Here is a 16,845-nt window from a genome sequence, read left to right as displayed (position 1 = left end):
GAACAAATATCAATCGAAAGCTATCTTCTGATTAAATCCGTATGAAAGGTGCATTTCTCTCTGTGCATCCGCCTTACAGCGGAGATGGAGATACGTTTTTTAGCCGACACAGATTTAGAAAACAATAGTTTATTAATAAACAATTAAAATGCCTCGTTATTTTTTAAGACATATTTATTATCATTAGCCTATAACTCACCTATAAATCACCTTTGTAGGCTGTGGTTCCAGAGACATATATGGCTCTTCCAATTCAGCAATGAGGGAAAATATAATTTCCAGGTTCTAATTTGGCCTTAGAAAACCAGTAAGATCTAAAAAAAAAATGTCTATATTAATTTGTGAATATTTGAAATGTTTAATAAAGGGGCAAAAGGTGATACAAATCTGAAAATCCGTCAATATTAATTTTTTTGCTCAGCATTAGGTGTGTACAGTTCAAATTAAAATTTTGGTGTTCAACTTTGCGTTTTAAAAATACAACAACCGTTCAGTTTTGCAAAATTACGGGTTAAAAAAGGAAAAACGAATGGACACAAAAGTACACTGACCGTTTGGACAGAATACGACTACTACGAGACATAGTTCTTTATTAAGTTCATAAAAAATAAACAATAATTACAGGAATTCTGGATTCTAAACCTCAAAGAAATGCTACAATCAAGACCTCGGAGCAGAAATGAGGGAGAAACAGCAGGGAACTCCTTAAGCTATATGTGCCGTTCACAGTATAAGGGTCTTTCCCTGCCATTAATGCTTGGATAACACACCACGTCTCCTTCCATTAATAATAATAATGTCTGCGGTGGCTGTGATATAGGCTATATAGCTATAAACAACGTCCGTTGCCATGATTTTTGGAATGACTTATCGCGCGAGAAAAAAATATTTAGTCGCTTAACATCGGTTAATGGAAACGCAGTCATTTCGCAATAGATTTTTTATCGACATTTAGAAAAAATCGCAAAAGTTTTGCGCAAATCTGTAATGGAAACGCGCCTATTTTCAGCCATTCGAAAAAGGAATATTTCGCAAAAGTGCAATGGAAACAGAATTAGAAGACGCGGTGTGTTTGGGGTCCGCGTACGCAAATAATAATAATAATTATCATCATTATTATAACATTTATAAGGCTACATATTTAGAAGACGCTTTTATCCAAAAAACGAACAAAGCAATTCGTCAAATGTCATTCATAATACAGGTTAGACAATAATAATACAGGGCTAAAATTATCACAAATAAACACAAGATTTTGACGCATATCCAAGTGTGTGTGCGAGTGTGGAGCGCGCATGGCCAGAGGCGCGCGGGCGCGAACACTTGCATTTTCCTATCAACAGTGGAAACAACTTAAAATACTCTATCATTTCTGGTCTTACAGAAAATAGTAATACATTATTCGCAACTACCTTTATTTGTGTAAACCCACAATAACAAGAAAACGTTGTGCTTTTGTAAAATAAAATAAAACAATCAGGCGCGGTTTAATGATCTCCGTGAACTGGGGCGCAAGAACTGAAACAAAAGATAGCCTATAGGCTAAAGCTTGAAATGTCCACTTTAAAGCGAACTAATTCTAATCGAAAGCTATATACCTTCTGATTAAATCCGTATGAAAGGTGCATTTCTCTATAAAGGTGCATCTGCCTTACAGTAGAGATGGAGATATGTTTTAGCAGACATTTAGAAAACAATAGTTTATTAATAAACAATTAAAATTCCTCGTTATTTTTTCAGACACAGTTTTTATTGTTATAACTCGCCTATAAATCAACTATAGTCTATGTTATGATAAAATAGAGTAAGCTAGCCTATCCATCGCTACTGTAAAGTAAAATAAAATAATAATAATAATTTCCTACCTATCCCTTGCTGCCACTGGATAAAAAAATAAAAATAAAAAATAAAATTTCCCTACCGACCCATGACCTCAACTGACAACCAACCGGAAGCAAACTTTTTTTTTTTATGCCCTAACCTATCCTGGGAGATAGTATTTAGCACCATTTTCACACTGGGGTGATTTAAGATTTATCAACTTGCTTTGAAAGAAAAAATACATAAGTGATTATATTGCAATTATTTGTACACATTATTGAAGGATTTGTTTAAAATAGACACTGAATTATTAACTGTTTGAAATTTTTTTGCCGACATGAAGTCAAAATTGACCCAATTTACTTTATTAATCCACATTCTTGGTTCATTCTAATTGTGAATCATTGGTCAAAAGACAAGTAGTGTAGTATATTTATCAAAATATATCAATCATAGGCCTAAATGTAACATTTTGCAAGTAAAATGGGTTGTTAAGACTTGCTCATGTCGTTTTTAAATATTAAGGCTTCAAAATATAAAGTATTTGCAAAATATTTACAGGTTCCAAAAAAATCAGAGATATAGTTATGTAACTCAAAGCAGATTGGTCTATCACACTGAATCACATTAACTGGGTTTTCTGTATACAAATAGTTTATTAAGGATTGTAGCTTTAAGTGTTTTGCCATCGAATGCAAAGTGATTCCCTTACTGTTACTTTGGTTGCTAATCAGTTTTCATAGAGATTTTTTCACTTTAATAATCAATAACGGTTAATAGATCCATTTTGAATTTCTAGAAAAATATTTCTACTAAGATTGTTTTTAACATAATCATGATAGAAAGAGATCCAAAGTTAGAAGATGATGATCCCATGCTAACACACACCTGCTCTCATTTCAGAGGGAGCAGTCCTACTTTGAACAGGTAGAGTACAGCTCCTCCCTGCAACCAGTTAGCCTTGTATGTGCATTACCGCATAGTATGTCTGCAGCAGTGCATGCTGGATGCATCCACTGGATTTAATGACTTGAAGAAATTTGGCCTCAAAAGGACAGTTCTTTTTAATTATTTTAACTGGATTTAATGGCTCGCATAACTTGTCAATTTGTTGGGTAATTCTACAAGCCTAAATTGGCCTTAAATGTGCTTCCAATCAACACAGTCTGAAAAAATGTGGACTGTGTTTAGCAATTCATTCCTGAACCCTTGCCAGTTTAATTTAGATGAGCCACATACTTTAATATCACTCAAGCTGAGAATATAGAGGATGGTTACTGAGTATTAAGCATTGAAACTTGTGCTTTTTCCTTTAAGCACAAGCAGCGTCTTTAGTTTATGCTTTTGTCCATAATTGGCACCCTTAATTCTGCTCACACACTCACACTCTCACACACTCTCACACACTCTCACACACTCACACACACACACACACACACACACACACACACACACACACACACACACACACACACACACACACACACACACACACCATCTTCTACCCCTCTCAGATTTTCTGTTCCTGTGAATGACTCGGGAGAGTTTCAAGCAATGCGTCGTCAAGGTAGTGAGCTCTTCCTGGATGGGGCGCTGTCGCCTCCATGTCAAAGGATGGGAGCCATGGTTGCCTTCCATAGTTTTGACCACTTCAAAAGGTGCCTTCATATTTTGTGCTTGTAAATAGAGAGTTGGATTAAATGGTTAACAAAATGTGAGATTCCATCTGATCTGTGATTGTGTTGTAGGTGTTTTGATGAAGTGATCTTTCGCTTTGCGGACCCGCTGTGTGAGAGTTCTCTGTTTTCTGACGGCTGTTCCACCTTCTGTGATGGGGAGAGCTGTAAGGTGAGAGTTAGGAGAAACAAACAAGAATAATTTACCCAAAAATAAAAACTGTCATCTACTTACCCTCATGTCGTTCCAAACCTCAATGACTTTCATTCTTTTGGGAAACAATTTTTGGTGAACTATTTATGTGTGTGTGTATATACACTGTTTCAGAACATGAAGGAAAACCCCATACACATCATAAATGTGTCTATCAAACAAGCAGACACTGAAGATGATGATGCTTTAGTCACAGCTTTCACTGGCTTTGCTCACTCTAAAGTAAGTATTTTAAAGATTGTTAACCTTTTAGCTGTGTGCTGGTCAGTGGCTTGACTCCTTGTGTTCATTTCAGAAAGCCCTGCTCTATCAATATGGAATCAGAAGAGTGACATTTTTAGTTGCACAAAAGGTGAATGCTCATATACAATTGCCATTGCCTAAATATATTGTCAATCAAAAGAGACTGAAATTGAATGCCTTTTTTTCCCCTCAGCGGGAGTTCCCAAAGTACTTCACGTTCAGGGCCAGAGATGAAGTAAGTGATCTATCTGTTGATTTGATTATTTAAAAATGTACATTATAGAGTAACAGCTGAAGATTTTCCTCTTTCTCTCTAGTTCCATGAAGACAGAATCTACCGTAACCTGGAGCCTGCACTGGCCTTCCAGCTTGAGCTGAATCGTATGCGTAACTTTGATCTGACGGCCGTTCCCTGTGCCCATCACAGAATGCAACTGTACTTGGGTGCCGCTCGCGTGGAAGAGGGGGCAGAAGTCACAGATTATCGCTTCTTTATCAGAGCCATCATTCGCCATTCTGACCTCATTACAAAGGTAACCAATATACCTAATAGACAGTATGTAATCTTGTGTCCTAAAACCTTTGAGGACTTTTGCAGCCATTTAGTGGAGTCTTGCTCAGAGAAAGGCAAGGTTTGGTTGTATTTACTTTCAATGACTGCATTTAGACCACAGAATGTGAATGTGGTCTAAATATTTATTATGATTATTTGACAGACACGTTATCTAAAGCGACTTCTAGTGCATTCAATTTATACATGCTATCAGTATGTTTATCAGTCTGTACCCTAAGTGTCAAACCTACAACCTTGAAGTTGCTAGCACCATATTTTACCAGTTACTCTTCAAGCTACAGAAACACTGCTCCAGTCTGGGGAAATAAATTGCAAAATAAGTTGATGTACTTTGTCTAAAATAGTTTCCAACTTCAAAACTGTCAATAGAAAGTGACAATAGAAGTTAAAATGTTAGTACAACTGCATAGATTGTAAATTTAGATATATAATAAACTTTTTTCATATAATAACAAAATAAGAAAAAAAGAAATGCCAGTGTAGGTTGTTGATTGGTATTTTAAATATATTTATATATATGGCCTAAGTTTTATTAAAGCTTTTTTGATTAAATTTTTTCCCTCTTTCTGTAGGAGGCCTCATTTGAGTACCTGCAGAATGAGGGAGAGCGGCTGTTGCTGGAGGCGATGGATGAGCTGGAGGTGGCCTTCAGTAACACACCTGCTCGTACTGACTGTAATCACATCTTCCTCAATTTTGTACCTACTGTTAATATGGACCCTTCAAAGGTTAGATTCAAAAACATAGCCACTGCCATTGCTCCTGAGCTGTATTGCTTAGCTACATTCTGTCTTTTTTCCTAAAGATAGAGGAGTCTGTCCGTTCCATGGTGATGCGGTACGGTAGTCGTCTTTGGAAGTTGCGTGTTCTCCAGGCTGAGCTGAAGATCAACATCCGCCTCACCACCACCGGAGATGTCATTCCCACCCGCCTCTTCCTCACCAATGAGTCCGGCTACTATCTGGACATCAGCCTATACAAGGAGGTCACTGACCTCTCCACTGGACAGGTGCAACTTACATTCAATCTTGTTCATAATTAAAGTGGCATTGTTAGGATTATGATTACTCCAAATTACACATTATCCATAACACAACGTAGTATGTTTACACTACCACCCAAAAGTTGGGGGTAAGTGAGTTTTTTGTTTGTCAGCAATGATTAAATGGATCAATATTAGAATGATTTTTGAAGAATCATGTGACACTGAAGACTAGAGTAATGGCTGCTGAAAATTCTGATTTGCTATCACAGGAATAAATTACATTTTAAAATATATTAAAATAGAAAACAGTTATATTAGTTGTATTAGTATTTCATAATATTTTTTCAATATATTATTTCGATCAAATGAATGCAGAATATAAAGAGACTTGTAAGGAACCTAGGTATATGAAATATTAATAATCAATAATAACTTGTTATGATTAATTATGAATATTTGGGTCAGTTAATTGGATTAACTTGACATGGCTAAATCAATATTACAATCAATTAATCAGTTCGTTCAACGAACTCTTTTGATTATTATTTATTCTAAGAAAAGGGTATCTTCCCTGGCCACAGAAGAAGAATTATTTCTTAGCATGTACAGCGTTTTGAGCATGTAGCAAGAACAAACCATAAAGGGACTTCGTATTGCAAGCGAATCAGAATCAAATACATAAAGTGCATAAGTTTTATTAACTAAATCATAAACATAAATAAACTAAACACACATATATACAGAAATAGGTTAGTGATAGGATTAAATTGGAAACCGGAAAAAGGGACTATGAGAAGAACCATCAGAATTTCATTTTCACATTTCATTGAATTGAATACTTTCATTTGTAGTGGGAACAATTCTTGTTGTTGAAAATTTAAGTCGTTGATGGTTCCGGCAGTGTCAAGTGGAAGTTGGTTGAGAGTTCTCTTTCTCCAGGAACGCATTGCTGGTTTGTTCAAGGCCTGAGGCCCTGTTGAGGCCACGCCGAGCACCCAGGAGAAGTGAGGAAGTCGGAAGAGTGGGTGATTGGAGTCGTTGTTGGTTTGAGTCTTTGTTCCAAAACTCCTGAGATTGTCCTTGGTTCTTTGTGAGAGAGTCTTCTCTCTCCTGCCTTCTCTCTCCTGCCTAAGCCCATATCTGGTTGGATTGAGGCCTGCTGGGCCCTGGGGCCCCCGTGGAGGGGGTTCCCCAGTATCACCAGAACAGTGTTGCGGCTGGATGAAAGAACTAAGAGAGGGAGGTCACATGTGGACTGTCTCTAATAAAGGCTGGAAAGGATCCACCCCCAAGGGTTGAACTCGACCAATAAGAACGGTGACATGTATGAGAGGGAAAATGGCTCTTAGTTGATTTACGAGTCTTTGTCCGAAGCGTGGTTATACCTTCATTAATGCTCAGATAGCTATAACACATCCACACTGCATTCTAGAAGAAGGTGATGTAGATCAAAGTGTGAGTCATTAAATGAGGATTAATTAGGTAGGAGGCATGATACAGGTGAGGTTTACATTGATCGTTAGTTGGCGGTATATCAGGGTACATACCATACATAATAGTCACACAGTCCCATAATAGTCACAATAGTCATCACAGTTATATGCATGTTCATTTATAGATCAGTTAGTCTATGATTAATGCAGCAAAGTCTGTTTTAAAGAGGGTTTCTGTGTTCCCATTGTATTTCTCTCTTGTGCATGTGGCCACATTCCTCGGAGGTCGTAAAATCTCCTTATCATGCCCTGTAACATGACACTGTTTCTGCCCTTGTGTTCGTTCATTTGGCTTTTAGTTTTGGAGTTTCATAAACCTGTGTATATAATGAATAATTAGTGTGTGTCTGAGTGGTCAATACCCTACAGACTTCTTTCAAAAATATTAAAGAAGTCTTATCAAACTAAAAATGAATGGTAGCACTATTTTCTCTATCACTGATTTCATTGATATGTGAGCCAGTTTTTTTTTTGATTGTCACTACATAAGTAGATGTTCTTCAACACGAGGTCGAGTTTAGATGAAGATCAGTTTAGAAGCACCACAGCTGCTTAATAGATCTTTTTATCAATATGCTTTGTAGTCTGGATTGTTTTCTCAGCTGCCCATTTTCTTCTCGCCAACATCAAAACTGTTTATTTTGAGAGTACAGGACTAATAAACCACAACACGGGCTCATCAGGAGTCTAGTTATAATGCAGTTTACACAAACAATGGTTAATCCAAAGCCATGCATGTGCTTTCATCTCTATTTGTCTGTGAGTACATCTGGATTTTCTCGTCAACTTAAACTGATTCATTATTGAAACTTTGAGGTCGTACAATTCTAGAAGATTAGAACACAATACTACAGTTTTTCACACGTTACTTTTTTTCATTATAGTAGATTGTTCTGTAAGTATTTGCTTTGCATATTGCTGTTGTAAGAGTACAAGAGTACAATTCTACTTTTTTAATGCATTTAAAAAAAAATAATTTTAAGTCATCTTGAGGCTCCATGGTTAAAAACCACTGCAGTACAATAACAGAAGGGGTCTGTGTACCTAGAGGTCACAGCTAGAAGAGAGGGTTTTGAGGTTGGTGTCATTCAAGCAAGATACCTAAGCCATCTTCCTATTACTATTGATATTATTTCATGGACAAAAAAAAATATTCTGTTTTACTGTGCCACAGTTCTTACCTGTATTCACGTTCTGCAGATAATGTTCCAGTCGTACGGAGACAAACAAGGTCCACTGCATGGCATGCTAATCAACACCCCATATGTCACAAAAGATTTGCTGCAGGCTAAACGCTTCCAGGCTCAGACCCTTGGCACCACGTACGTCTATGACTTCCCTGAGATGTTCAGACAGGTGCGGTGATTCAGTTAAGATGAAACCAGTTCTCACTGTGATTGTTTATGGGATGTGTTAGCTCATTATTCTTTTTTGTGGTTGTCAGGCTTTGTTTAAACTTTGGGGACCAGGAGACAGCTACCCTAAAGATGTGTTGATGTGTAATGAACTGGTCCTGGATTCTCAGGGGAGACTTGTACAGATGAACAGACTACCAGGAGACAATGAGGTGCAGCAATGAATTCTTAACATATTCCTTAAAGTTCCCATCTAGTCAATAATTTTATCCCTTAAAACTCCTCTTTGATTACCAAAGCTTGATTTTCACCACAGGGGGGTTTTTAGGAACTTTCTATTTGACAGTATGTACACTGTTGTTGCAATTTTCAAGCAGAAAGTGAAGAAATTTTACTTGATGTAGCCTGGAATCATAAATCACAACTGACCCTTGTTTCTCCTAAGGTTTTTTTTTTCCACTTCTGTCACCTGATGGAATTTTGGTTCCTCAATTCCAACTTTATCGTTTCTCTGTGCCATTATCATTATAGTAGTGGTGTGGACCCTGCTATTCTTTAAAATTGACAACAATTTTAGAACTATATCTTTATATTTATAGTTATCGTCCTTGGTGTGAACGGGCCTTTACACAGTAATAATTCTCTATGGATTATTGAGGAATACTGTTCCTAAATCATACCTAGGGAACATACAATAATCCATAATTTGGCTTTTAAAGACAAAATTGTAAATGTAAGTAAATTCATTTATTAATTTAAATCAACATCTAAGTAAATGGAGGAGTCATTTGTTTGTCCTCCTTTCTAGGTTGGCATGGTGGCTTTCCGGATGAAGATGAAGACTCCAGAGTATCCAGATGGCCGAGATATTATTGTGATCTGTAATGATATTACCTATATGATTGGCTCTTTTGGGCCCCAGGAGGATCAGCTCTTTTTACTGGCATCTGAGCTAGCCAGAGCGGAGGGGATTCCACGCATCTACATCTCAGCCAACAGTGGAGCTCGTATCGGCCTGGCAGAGGAGATCCGACACATGTTTCAGGTTGCTTGGATCGACCCTGATGACCCTTATAAGGTGACCGAGTGTGTCTAAAGAGTTAGGATGTAAAATCAAACCGCTGCACTTCTGAATGACTCTTTCATTTTACAATTCTTGTTTGATCTATTCCTGCTCAGTTTTTCAAGCTTTTGTTCAAGACCATTCTTTTTTGCCTCTGCAGGGTTTTAAGTACCTGTATCTGACTCCTCAGGACTACACCCGCATCAGTTCCTCTAATTCTGTCCACTGTCACCATGTAGAGGAGGGTGGCGAGTCCAGGTAAGCCTACTGGTTTTAGCATGCACAGACAGATACCCAAAAACCTCTCTCCTTGGCTCTTATGTGTTCAAATAATGTCTTAGGTACATCATCACAGACATCATAGGGAAGGAAGAGGGTCTTGGAGTGGAGAATCTGAGGGGTTCAGGCACCATAGCTGGAGAAACGTCCCAGGCTTATAAGGAAGTCATCACCATTAGCATGGTGAGACCTTACATCTACCCATAATATCATCAGACATTTTACAATATGCCATAAATCTAGCACCAATGTTATTGTGTATGCAATATATGATTTTGTATCAATGGTTTGGTCATCTAGAGCTAGTGACCATTTAAGAGTATTCATTGTTCCTCTAGGTCACATGCCGTGCCATAGGAATTGGTGCGTATCTGGTACGTCTAGGACAAAGAGTAATTCAAGTGGAAAACTCCCATATCATCCTGACTGGGGCTGGGGCATTAAACAAGGTTTGGGATTTCACATCTGCAGTCACACCTTAAACTGTACAGTGTCCAATTTATGTGGGCTATGTTTCCTTTATTCTTGAGGATTGATGATGACACTTCAGTGTTTCAATTCTTAAATTCTTTCATCCATAATCCATTTCTTTGTAGGTCTTGGGTCGTGAAGTCTACACCTCCAATAACCAGCTGGGAGGGGTTCAGATCATGCACAACAATGGAGTGACGCACACCACCGTGCCAGATGACTTTGAAGGGGTGCTCACTATACTACAGTGGCTATCCTACATGCCAAAGGTAGGCTGTTCTTAAACATGCCCAGTTCATGTTTATCCCCAAAATAAGAAAAATATAAATTATAAGCAAATGAAGGTTAGCTGACCATTTTTTCATAAGTCAGGCATCCACAAGTTCTTGTTACTGTAATTTTTAAAGTTTGTTAGTTTGTGATTATTATTATTCTAAATGATGATTCTTTTATTCAGAAAATATTGAATGTCATTGTGACAGTTTTTTTATTAAATCGGCATAAATAAAACGTCAAATACTTTTATTCCGCAAGGATACATTAAATTGATCAAAAGTGACAATAAAGACATTTAGAATATTTGCCATCACAAGAATAGATTACAATCTTAAAATATATTAAAATACAACATTTTTCTTTATTGTAAAAATATTGCACAATATTATTTTTTTTACTGCGTTTTTGATCATATTTAATCTTCATGGTCTTTTAATGGTACAAATGTTGCAGTGTTACAAAAATGTCTTTTTGTGAAATTTGTAGTCATTTTTAGAAATCTCCCAGTCATGATCTTGACAGGCTATAAGTAGTTTGGGTTTGATTAGTCCAAATGACAAAATGGCAGACAGTATATTTTGTATTGACTTTGTCATAGCATGTTTTGTTGGATGTGTTAACATCAAGCCCTATGGTTTTTGCTGTTATACTTTAGAGCAATCAGAGTCCGGTCCCTATAATGCATCCCACTGATCCAGTGGAGAGAGAGATCGATTTTGTTCCCACCAAAGCTCCCTATGATCCTCGTTGGTTGCTTTGTGGACGACCCCATCCCAGTAAGAATCAAACTATTCACACAATCCATTACATGCATTTCAACACATACTCTGGACCTGTCTGCATGGGAGCTCATGTTGATATTTCAAAGTAACTCAGCCTTCCTTTCTTTAAATTGGTGTTGATAGCTGTGAAGGGAGCATGGCAGAGTGGATTCTTTGACCATGGTACGTTTATGGAGGTGATGGCTACCTGGGCACAGACAGTGGTGGTCGGCCGAGCCAGGTAAGAACCAGAACATTAGATGAAGATGTAAAACAAACAAATATTTGATTTAACTGAGTGAATATTCTGGGCTGAGTGAGACTGTGAATGTCATGCAGGCTTGGTGGGATTCCTCTTGGGGTCATTGCTGTGGAGACCCGCACAGTTGAGGTTGCCATTCCAGCAGATCCAGCAAACATAGACTCGGAGGCCAAGGTAGGAGTCCAGACTGATGTTTTAGACCCTGACTGTGACTCTCCTCTGGGAGTTTTGCTAAGCGCTCTTTTTGTTTGCTGTTCATATTTCCCATTTATTGTTTTCAGTATTGACATAAAGTGTCTTTTCTGCCCCAGATCATTCAGCAGGCCGGTCAAGTGTGGTTCCCAGATTCTGCGTATAAAACTGCACAGGCTATTGAGGATTTCAACAGGGAGAAACTTCCACTTCTGGTGTTTGCTAACTGGAGAGGCTTCTCTGGAGGCATGAAAGGTATATAGCGTGGCTCGTTTTCATATTTGAGTTTGCATTTTAATTTACATGACCGTTTAAAAGTTTGAGGTCAGTACGATTTTTTTATTTGTTTTTGAAAAATAATACTGCAAGGATGGCTTAATTCGATTTTTTTACATTGTTACATAAAAATGTACAGTTTTTTTTTTGACAATTTCAGAGAAATGCTGCTCTTTTTCAAATTTATATTCATCAAAGAATCCTGAAAATATATGTAGGCCTATCACTGTTTTCAACATTGATAATATTAAATGTTTCTTGAGCACCAAATCAGCATATTAGAATGATTTCTGAAGGATCATATGAATTGTAATAATATTTCACAATCTTGAATTTTTTACTGTATTTTTGATCAAATAAATGTGTCCTTGGTGAGCATAAGTCTTTCAAAAAAAACCTTTTGAACAGTATTTTAAGGGGTTTTCTTTGAACTTGATTGCTCTGTATGTCAGACATGTATGACCAGGTGCTTAAGTTTGGTTCTTACATCGTGGATGCCCTGCGAGAGTTCAGCCAGCCTGTACTGGTCTACATCCCTCCTCATGCTGAGCTGAGAGGAGGATCATGGGTCGTTATCGACCCAACTATAAACCTTCAACACATGGAGCTCTATGCAGATCGAGAGAGCAGGTGAGCATGTCGATACAGCTTCCCTTCACCACTCTAAATCTTCTCTAATTCGATCTTTGATTCCTGTCTTCTTTCCAGAGGGGGTGTTCTGGAGGCCGAGGGCACTGTGGAGATAAAGTTCAGGAAGAAAGAGCTGCTAAAGACCATGCAAAGGACCGATGCTGTGTATTCTCTCCTGACTGAGCAGCTAGGTACAGCAATTACTCACACTTAGGTCACGTCCACACAAAGCCAGAGCTTTCCTTATCCGATCTTTTTTTTTCCTTGTTCTAAAAAAAAATTCCGTAAACACGGCGCCGTCTCAAGAAATATCGGTGTACACACGAAACCACTGAAACCGACTCAAACCGATGTAGTATACATGCCAGACCAGTATGAGGCGCTGTATTTCTGACACAGATACACTAAAAACAGAGAAGAAGACTTCGGCATAAACCTTTTGCGCTGTATACAATAATATACAGTATGTAATATTAGGCACAGTAGCTTCTTTTCTTTTTTACCAAGAACTTTATTGAACAATATGAAAAACCATAAATGGCCTGGTACAAAATAGGGATGAGTCACGATATTCGATTAGTTAGCTAAAGCATAAAGCTTGACACAAAGAACCGGCAAATAGCCTAATCATTATGAATGTGTCAAATATAGCAAGGAGAAATTTTAATTGTTTATTAATAAACTAGTGTTTTCTGTGACGATACTGACTCGTCACCTTCGCAGTATTGTGAAGGTGCCTATAGAGAGAAATGCGCACTTCATACGGATTATTAGAGTTGTCTGTTTCTTTTCGTTTTGAATTGTTTTGTTTAAAAGTAGACATTTCAAGCTTAGATATATTTCTGAGTTTCTGTTCATTTATGAGACAAAGCTCCAGTTCAAGTGCGATGCAAGTTATATCGCGTCGGCGCCTCCATGTCCTGATTATAGGCTATTGTCTGATATATTTGCTTCTTATTTATTAAATCCAGGAAATTGGTTGATGAAACATTGATTAAAATTAAGATACAATTTATACTAAACGAAATTCACTTTAAAGAAAGGCTTTATACAAAACAAAACAAAACTATCGACAGGGCCGGCGCCACGGGGGGGCGTGAGGGGGCGACGCCCCCTCAACGGGACTCTCCCGCCCCCTCAGATCACCATGAATGTAAACGGGATTGTATTGATAAAATATGCTATTTAAAAATCACATTTGCCAATTACATTTTCACATTTTCTTGTTTTTGTGAATATTAAGCTGAATTAATAATATTTTAATTAAGGACAGTCTGTTAGACAAAGTCGAATTTTGATTGGTCGTTTGATTTTGCGTGCTCGCTCACCCTAGCATTACGTTAAATTTCTCATACGGGAAAGATCACACGACGGCTACGGACTGTGTAACGGATATTCCATAATTTCAAGGTTGAATAATGCATATCGAGGGCAATCGGGAGAGTCGGCATAGGCGGAGGGTGAACCAACTCCAGGGTAAGGCTAAGATGTGCGCTTCCCCTGCATTTAAATAGATTTCCTAACCATGTAGTTTTAACCAACGTCGCCTAGCAACAACTTAAGCGTCCCAGTATAAACGCTCCCGTTAACTCACTTGTTATTAGCGCAACTATACGTTTACAAACTGTTAATTTGAGCAAAAAAAAACAAGCACTGTATGCCTGGCAGCCAATATAAATAAACATGGCCTTACCTAATGCAGCAAAATCCTGCGTTTAGACATGGCATCATGCGTTGATGATGCCCTCGTTTAGTTTTGTGGTTATGTCACTCTCAATTAGAGCTTAGCTGCTAGATTCTCTGCCCGAGCCCGAACTTGACCCGAACCGACGATATTTCCCGTCACTATCCTCGGGCCGGGCCGGGCCTTTGATCTAGAGACGTGCACTCAACGCAATAGAGTGCGGCGCGGGACTAGATTTGATGGCCGAGCGCGGGCGGTAATGCACTCACTCTGTGTGTGCGGGTTGCGGGAGGATAAAACGATTCGCGAATCACGGGACTCCCTCAAACTAGAAATATTTATGAATAAAACATATAAGAAGTAATACATTTTTATTCTTCTGTTGCAGAAAAGCAACAAGAACAACTATATGTGTGCTTTAACAAGCTTTAAAGTTAATGCTTTAGTAACAAATTTATCAGGAGCATTTATGCTGATGTCTGATGTGTATGATGGCGACAAGTAGTATTTGTATTTTGGAGGTACAGAAAAAAAGTCTATTTGTGGGCAGGAGCGGGATAAAACATTAATGTTGCGGGCGGGGGAAAGTAACTTAGAAAGTAGTTGAGAACGTCAGTAAATTTAGAGGAAATGTTGCTGATTTTTTAAACAAAATAGCTGACGTCTTTGTCTTGCCAAGGCTAATTTCATAGCTAGCAATTTTTATCCCTAAACAGGCTCGGGCTCATAATTACAGTTAATTTGTCGGGCCGGGCCGGGCTCGGACACAACGTGCAAATGAATGAGTATTTAAAGTGATAACAATTTAATAAAAACATTGAAATTTATAAATTATATTGCTTTCATTTATTTAAAAATTGTTTATCGAAAAAAATGCATAAATCCTGCATAAAATGAATTATCACGCGCATGAATTATCTCTGCGCGTGCGCACGCATGCAGTTTACGTCGTTTTCCACAGACCACAGCTGAGCCAGCCCAGTCGCGCTTATCATTTGGTTATGGAGTGGAGGAAACTGATCCTAGACCAGCAACGTGGCGCCGGCCCTGAGCATTTCTTTATAAAAGCAACTAGTAGAAGCAGTCAGGCTGCTTTTGAGGGAGAAAATTTCACTCGAATTGTATATTGCTAGTCTCAAGTCCGTGGCCAGGGGAAGGCTAAGCCTTTTTAGCAAAAAGGTTTTTTTTCTCTCTCTCATCAAAACGTCTTATCAATCGTCTATAACAGTCTATATCAAGCAGGGACACGTTTGTGTGCATTTTATTTTGTGATTTCATTGTAACGAATAGTCTCCCGCAACAGCGATAGATTGAAACGCGCGTCAGTGTGAAAACTGCGCGAGCCACAAGACAACACTGTATCCGCTTCACTGATCGCAGCGGCAACGAGCACTTTGATCACTTGATTTAAAAAGCAACACATTTCAGCGCTAGAACAACTCTAATTTGACAAACGAACAAAATTAATCCTCTGCTAGTTAACTGGAGATGTTTTATTAATTTGTATTGGTACATCCGTGCCGCGAAGATGTTTTAAAAAGTGGTGGGGAGAAGATCGACCCTGGCAAAAAGTGGTGACGTGCGTTAATGTGAACGCCCCCTCTCGGTATTTCAGACGCCCCCTCATCAGTGCTCGGCTGGCGCCGGCTCTGACTATCGATATTGCGCAACTTATGATTAGGCTACTCACGCTGTTCACTTTTCATATAATCAACATATATGAAATGGAAAAATATAACATAATATTTAAACATAAATATGAAACTAACTTTTCTTTAATGGCTACAACATAGGCCTACAGTACAGAGAAATTTAATGTCGGAGCGAACGCCGTGTTACCGGTGAGCATGAGGGGGCAGAGGTGCGTTTTTTGAATAATAATAAAATAATTCCCAGCTATTGTCGAATATTATTTTTGCTTGAAATGCCAATCCCTACAAAATACAAAATGTCTTAATCAGGCAAAATGCAAGCATCATAGCATAAAAAAGAAATATAAATAAAGAAGTAAAATAAAAATACATTAAAGTAGGCCTAAATAATAAATAAAGAAATAAAAGAGGCTCAGTAGCTTCTGAAGCATGAACTCAAGCAAGTAGTGCAGTTGTTGTTACTGATTTAGCGCGTCTGACTAGTCGACACGTGGGGTGATGACATCATCGTTTCACAAAATATACGGATTGGCCGTACACACGAAAACACAAGGGTGTCGTTTTCAGATTTATCCACCCTTGGACCCGGTTTAAAAAAATAGCGGTTTCAGTCTCCCAAAACGCAGGATCCGTCTGGACGAAACGCCGATCCGATAAAAAAATTTGTACGTATACAGCTAAACGAGTCTCCGTGTGGACAGGGCCTTAAACACAAATGTTCTCAATGGCTCAGGGAATATCTGCTTCCTTTGACACTCTGTTTACTTTTGTTCTCCACGTAGGCAAGCCGGGGTTATCAAGCCAGGAACGTAAAGACTTGGAGGCCAAACTGAGGTCTAGAGAGGAGTACCTTCTTCCCATCTACCACCAGGTGGCAGTGCAGTTTGTGGACCTTCATGACACTCCTGGAAGGATGCAGGAAAAGGGTGTCATCACGG

General features: G+C 38.4%; 1 protein-coding gene across 8 annotated transcripts in view; it reads left to right on the top strand.

Annotated features, from left to right (window-relative positions):
* Positions 1-16,845, top strand: part of acacb (acetyl-CoA carboxylase beta) — a 36,583-nt gene that overhangs the window by 17,366 nt on the left and 2,372 nt on the right. For 5 of the 8 annotated variants that reach the window (XM_077241417.1, XM_077241416.1, XM_077241418.1 and 2 more), the window contains 23 exons: positions 2,725-2,748; positions 3,336-3,479; positions 3,570-3,669; positions 3,826-3,933; positions 4,007-4,063; positions 4,148-4,189; positions 4,272-4,487; positions 5,101-5,256; positions 5,334-5,537; positions 8,207-8,362; positions 8,451-8,573; positions 9,170-9,439; positions 9,585-9,682; positions 9,766-9,886; positions 10,042-10,152; positions 10,300-10,443; positions 11,106-11,226; positions 11,356-11,452; positions 11,551-11,647; positions 11,785-11,920; positions 12,394-12,571; positions 12,650-12,762; positions 16,690-16,844. In XM_077241417.1, coding sequence (XP_077097532.1) covers positions 2,725-2,748; positions 3,336-3,479; positions 3,570-3,669; positions 3,826-3,933; positions 4,007-4,063; positions 4,148-4,189; positions 4,272-4,487; positions 5,101-5,256; positions 5,334-5,537; positions 8,207-8,362; positions 8,451-8,573; positions 9,170-9,439; positions 9,585-9,682; positions 9,766-9,886; positions 10,042-10,152; positions 10,300-10,443; positions 11,106-11,226; positions 11,356-11,452; positions 11,551-11,647; positions 11,785-11,920; positions 12,394-12,571; positions 12,650-12,762; positions 16,690-16,844 — 2,971 coding nt within the window. The remainder of the gene's footprint in view (positions 1-2,724; positions 2,749-3,335; positions 3,480-3,569; positions 3,670-3,825; positions 3,934-4,006; positions 4,064-4,147; positions 4,190-4,271; positions 4,488-5,100; positions 5,257-5,333; positions 5,538-8,206; positions 8,363-8,450; positions 8,574-9,169; positions 9,440-9,584; positions 9,683-9,765; positions 9,887-10,041; positions 10,153-10,299; positions 10,444-11,105; positions 11,227-11,355; positions 11,453-11,550; positions 11,648-11,784; positions 11,921-12,393; positions 12,572-12,649; positions 12,763-16,689; position 16,845) is intronic. The other 3 variants (XM_077241419.1, XM_077241420.1, XM_077241423.1) reach the window with 1 other exon arrangement.

The sequence above is a fragment of the Siphateles boraxobius genome, unplaced genomic scaffold, assembly GCF_051911475.1.
Source record: "Siphateles boraxobius isolate OS27281-9 unplaced genomic scaffold, OSU_SipBor_1 24, whole genome shotgun sequence".
Classification (NCBI taxonomy): Eukaryota; Metazoa; Chordata; class Actinopteri; order Cypriniformes; family Leuciscidae; genus Siphateles; species Siphateles boraxobius.
This window is presented reverse-complemented; position numbering and strand designations above follow the sequence as displayed.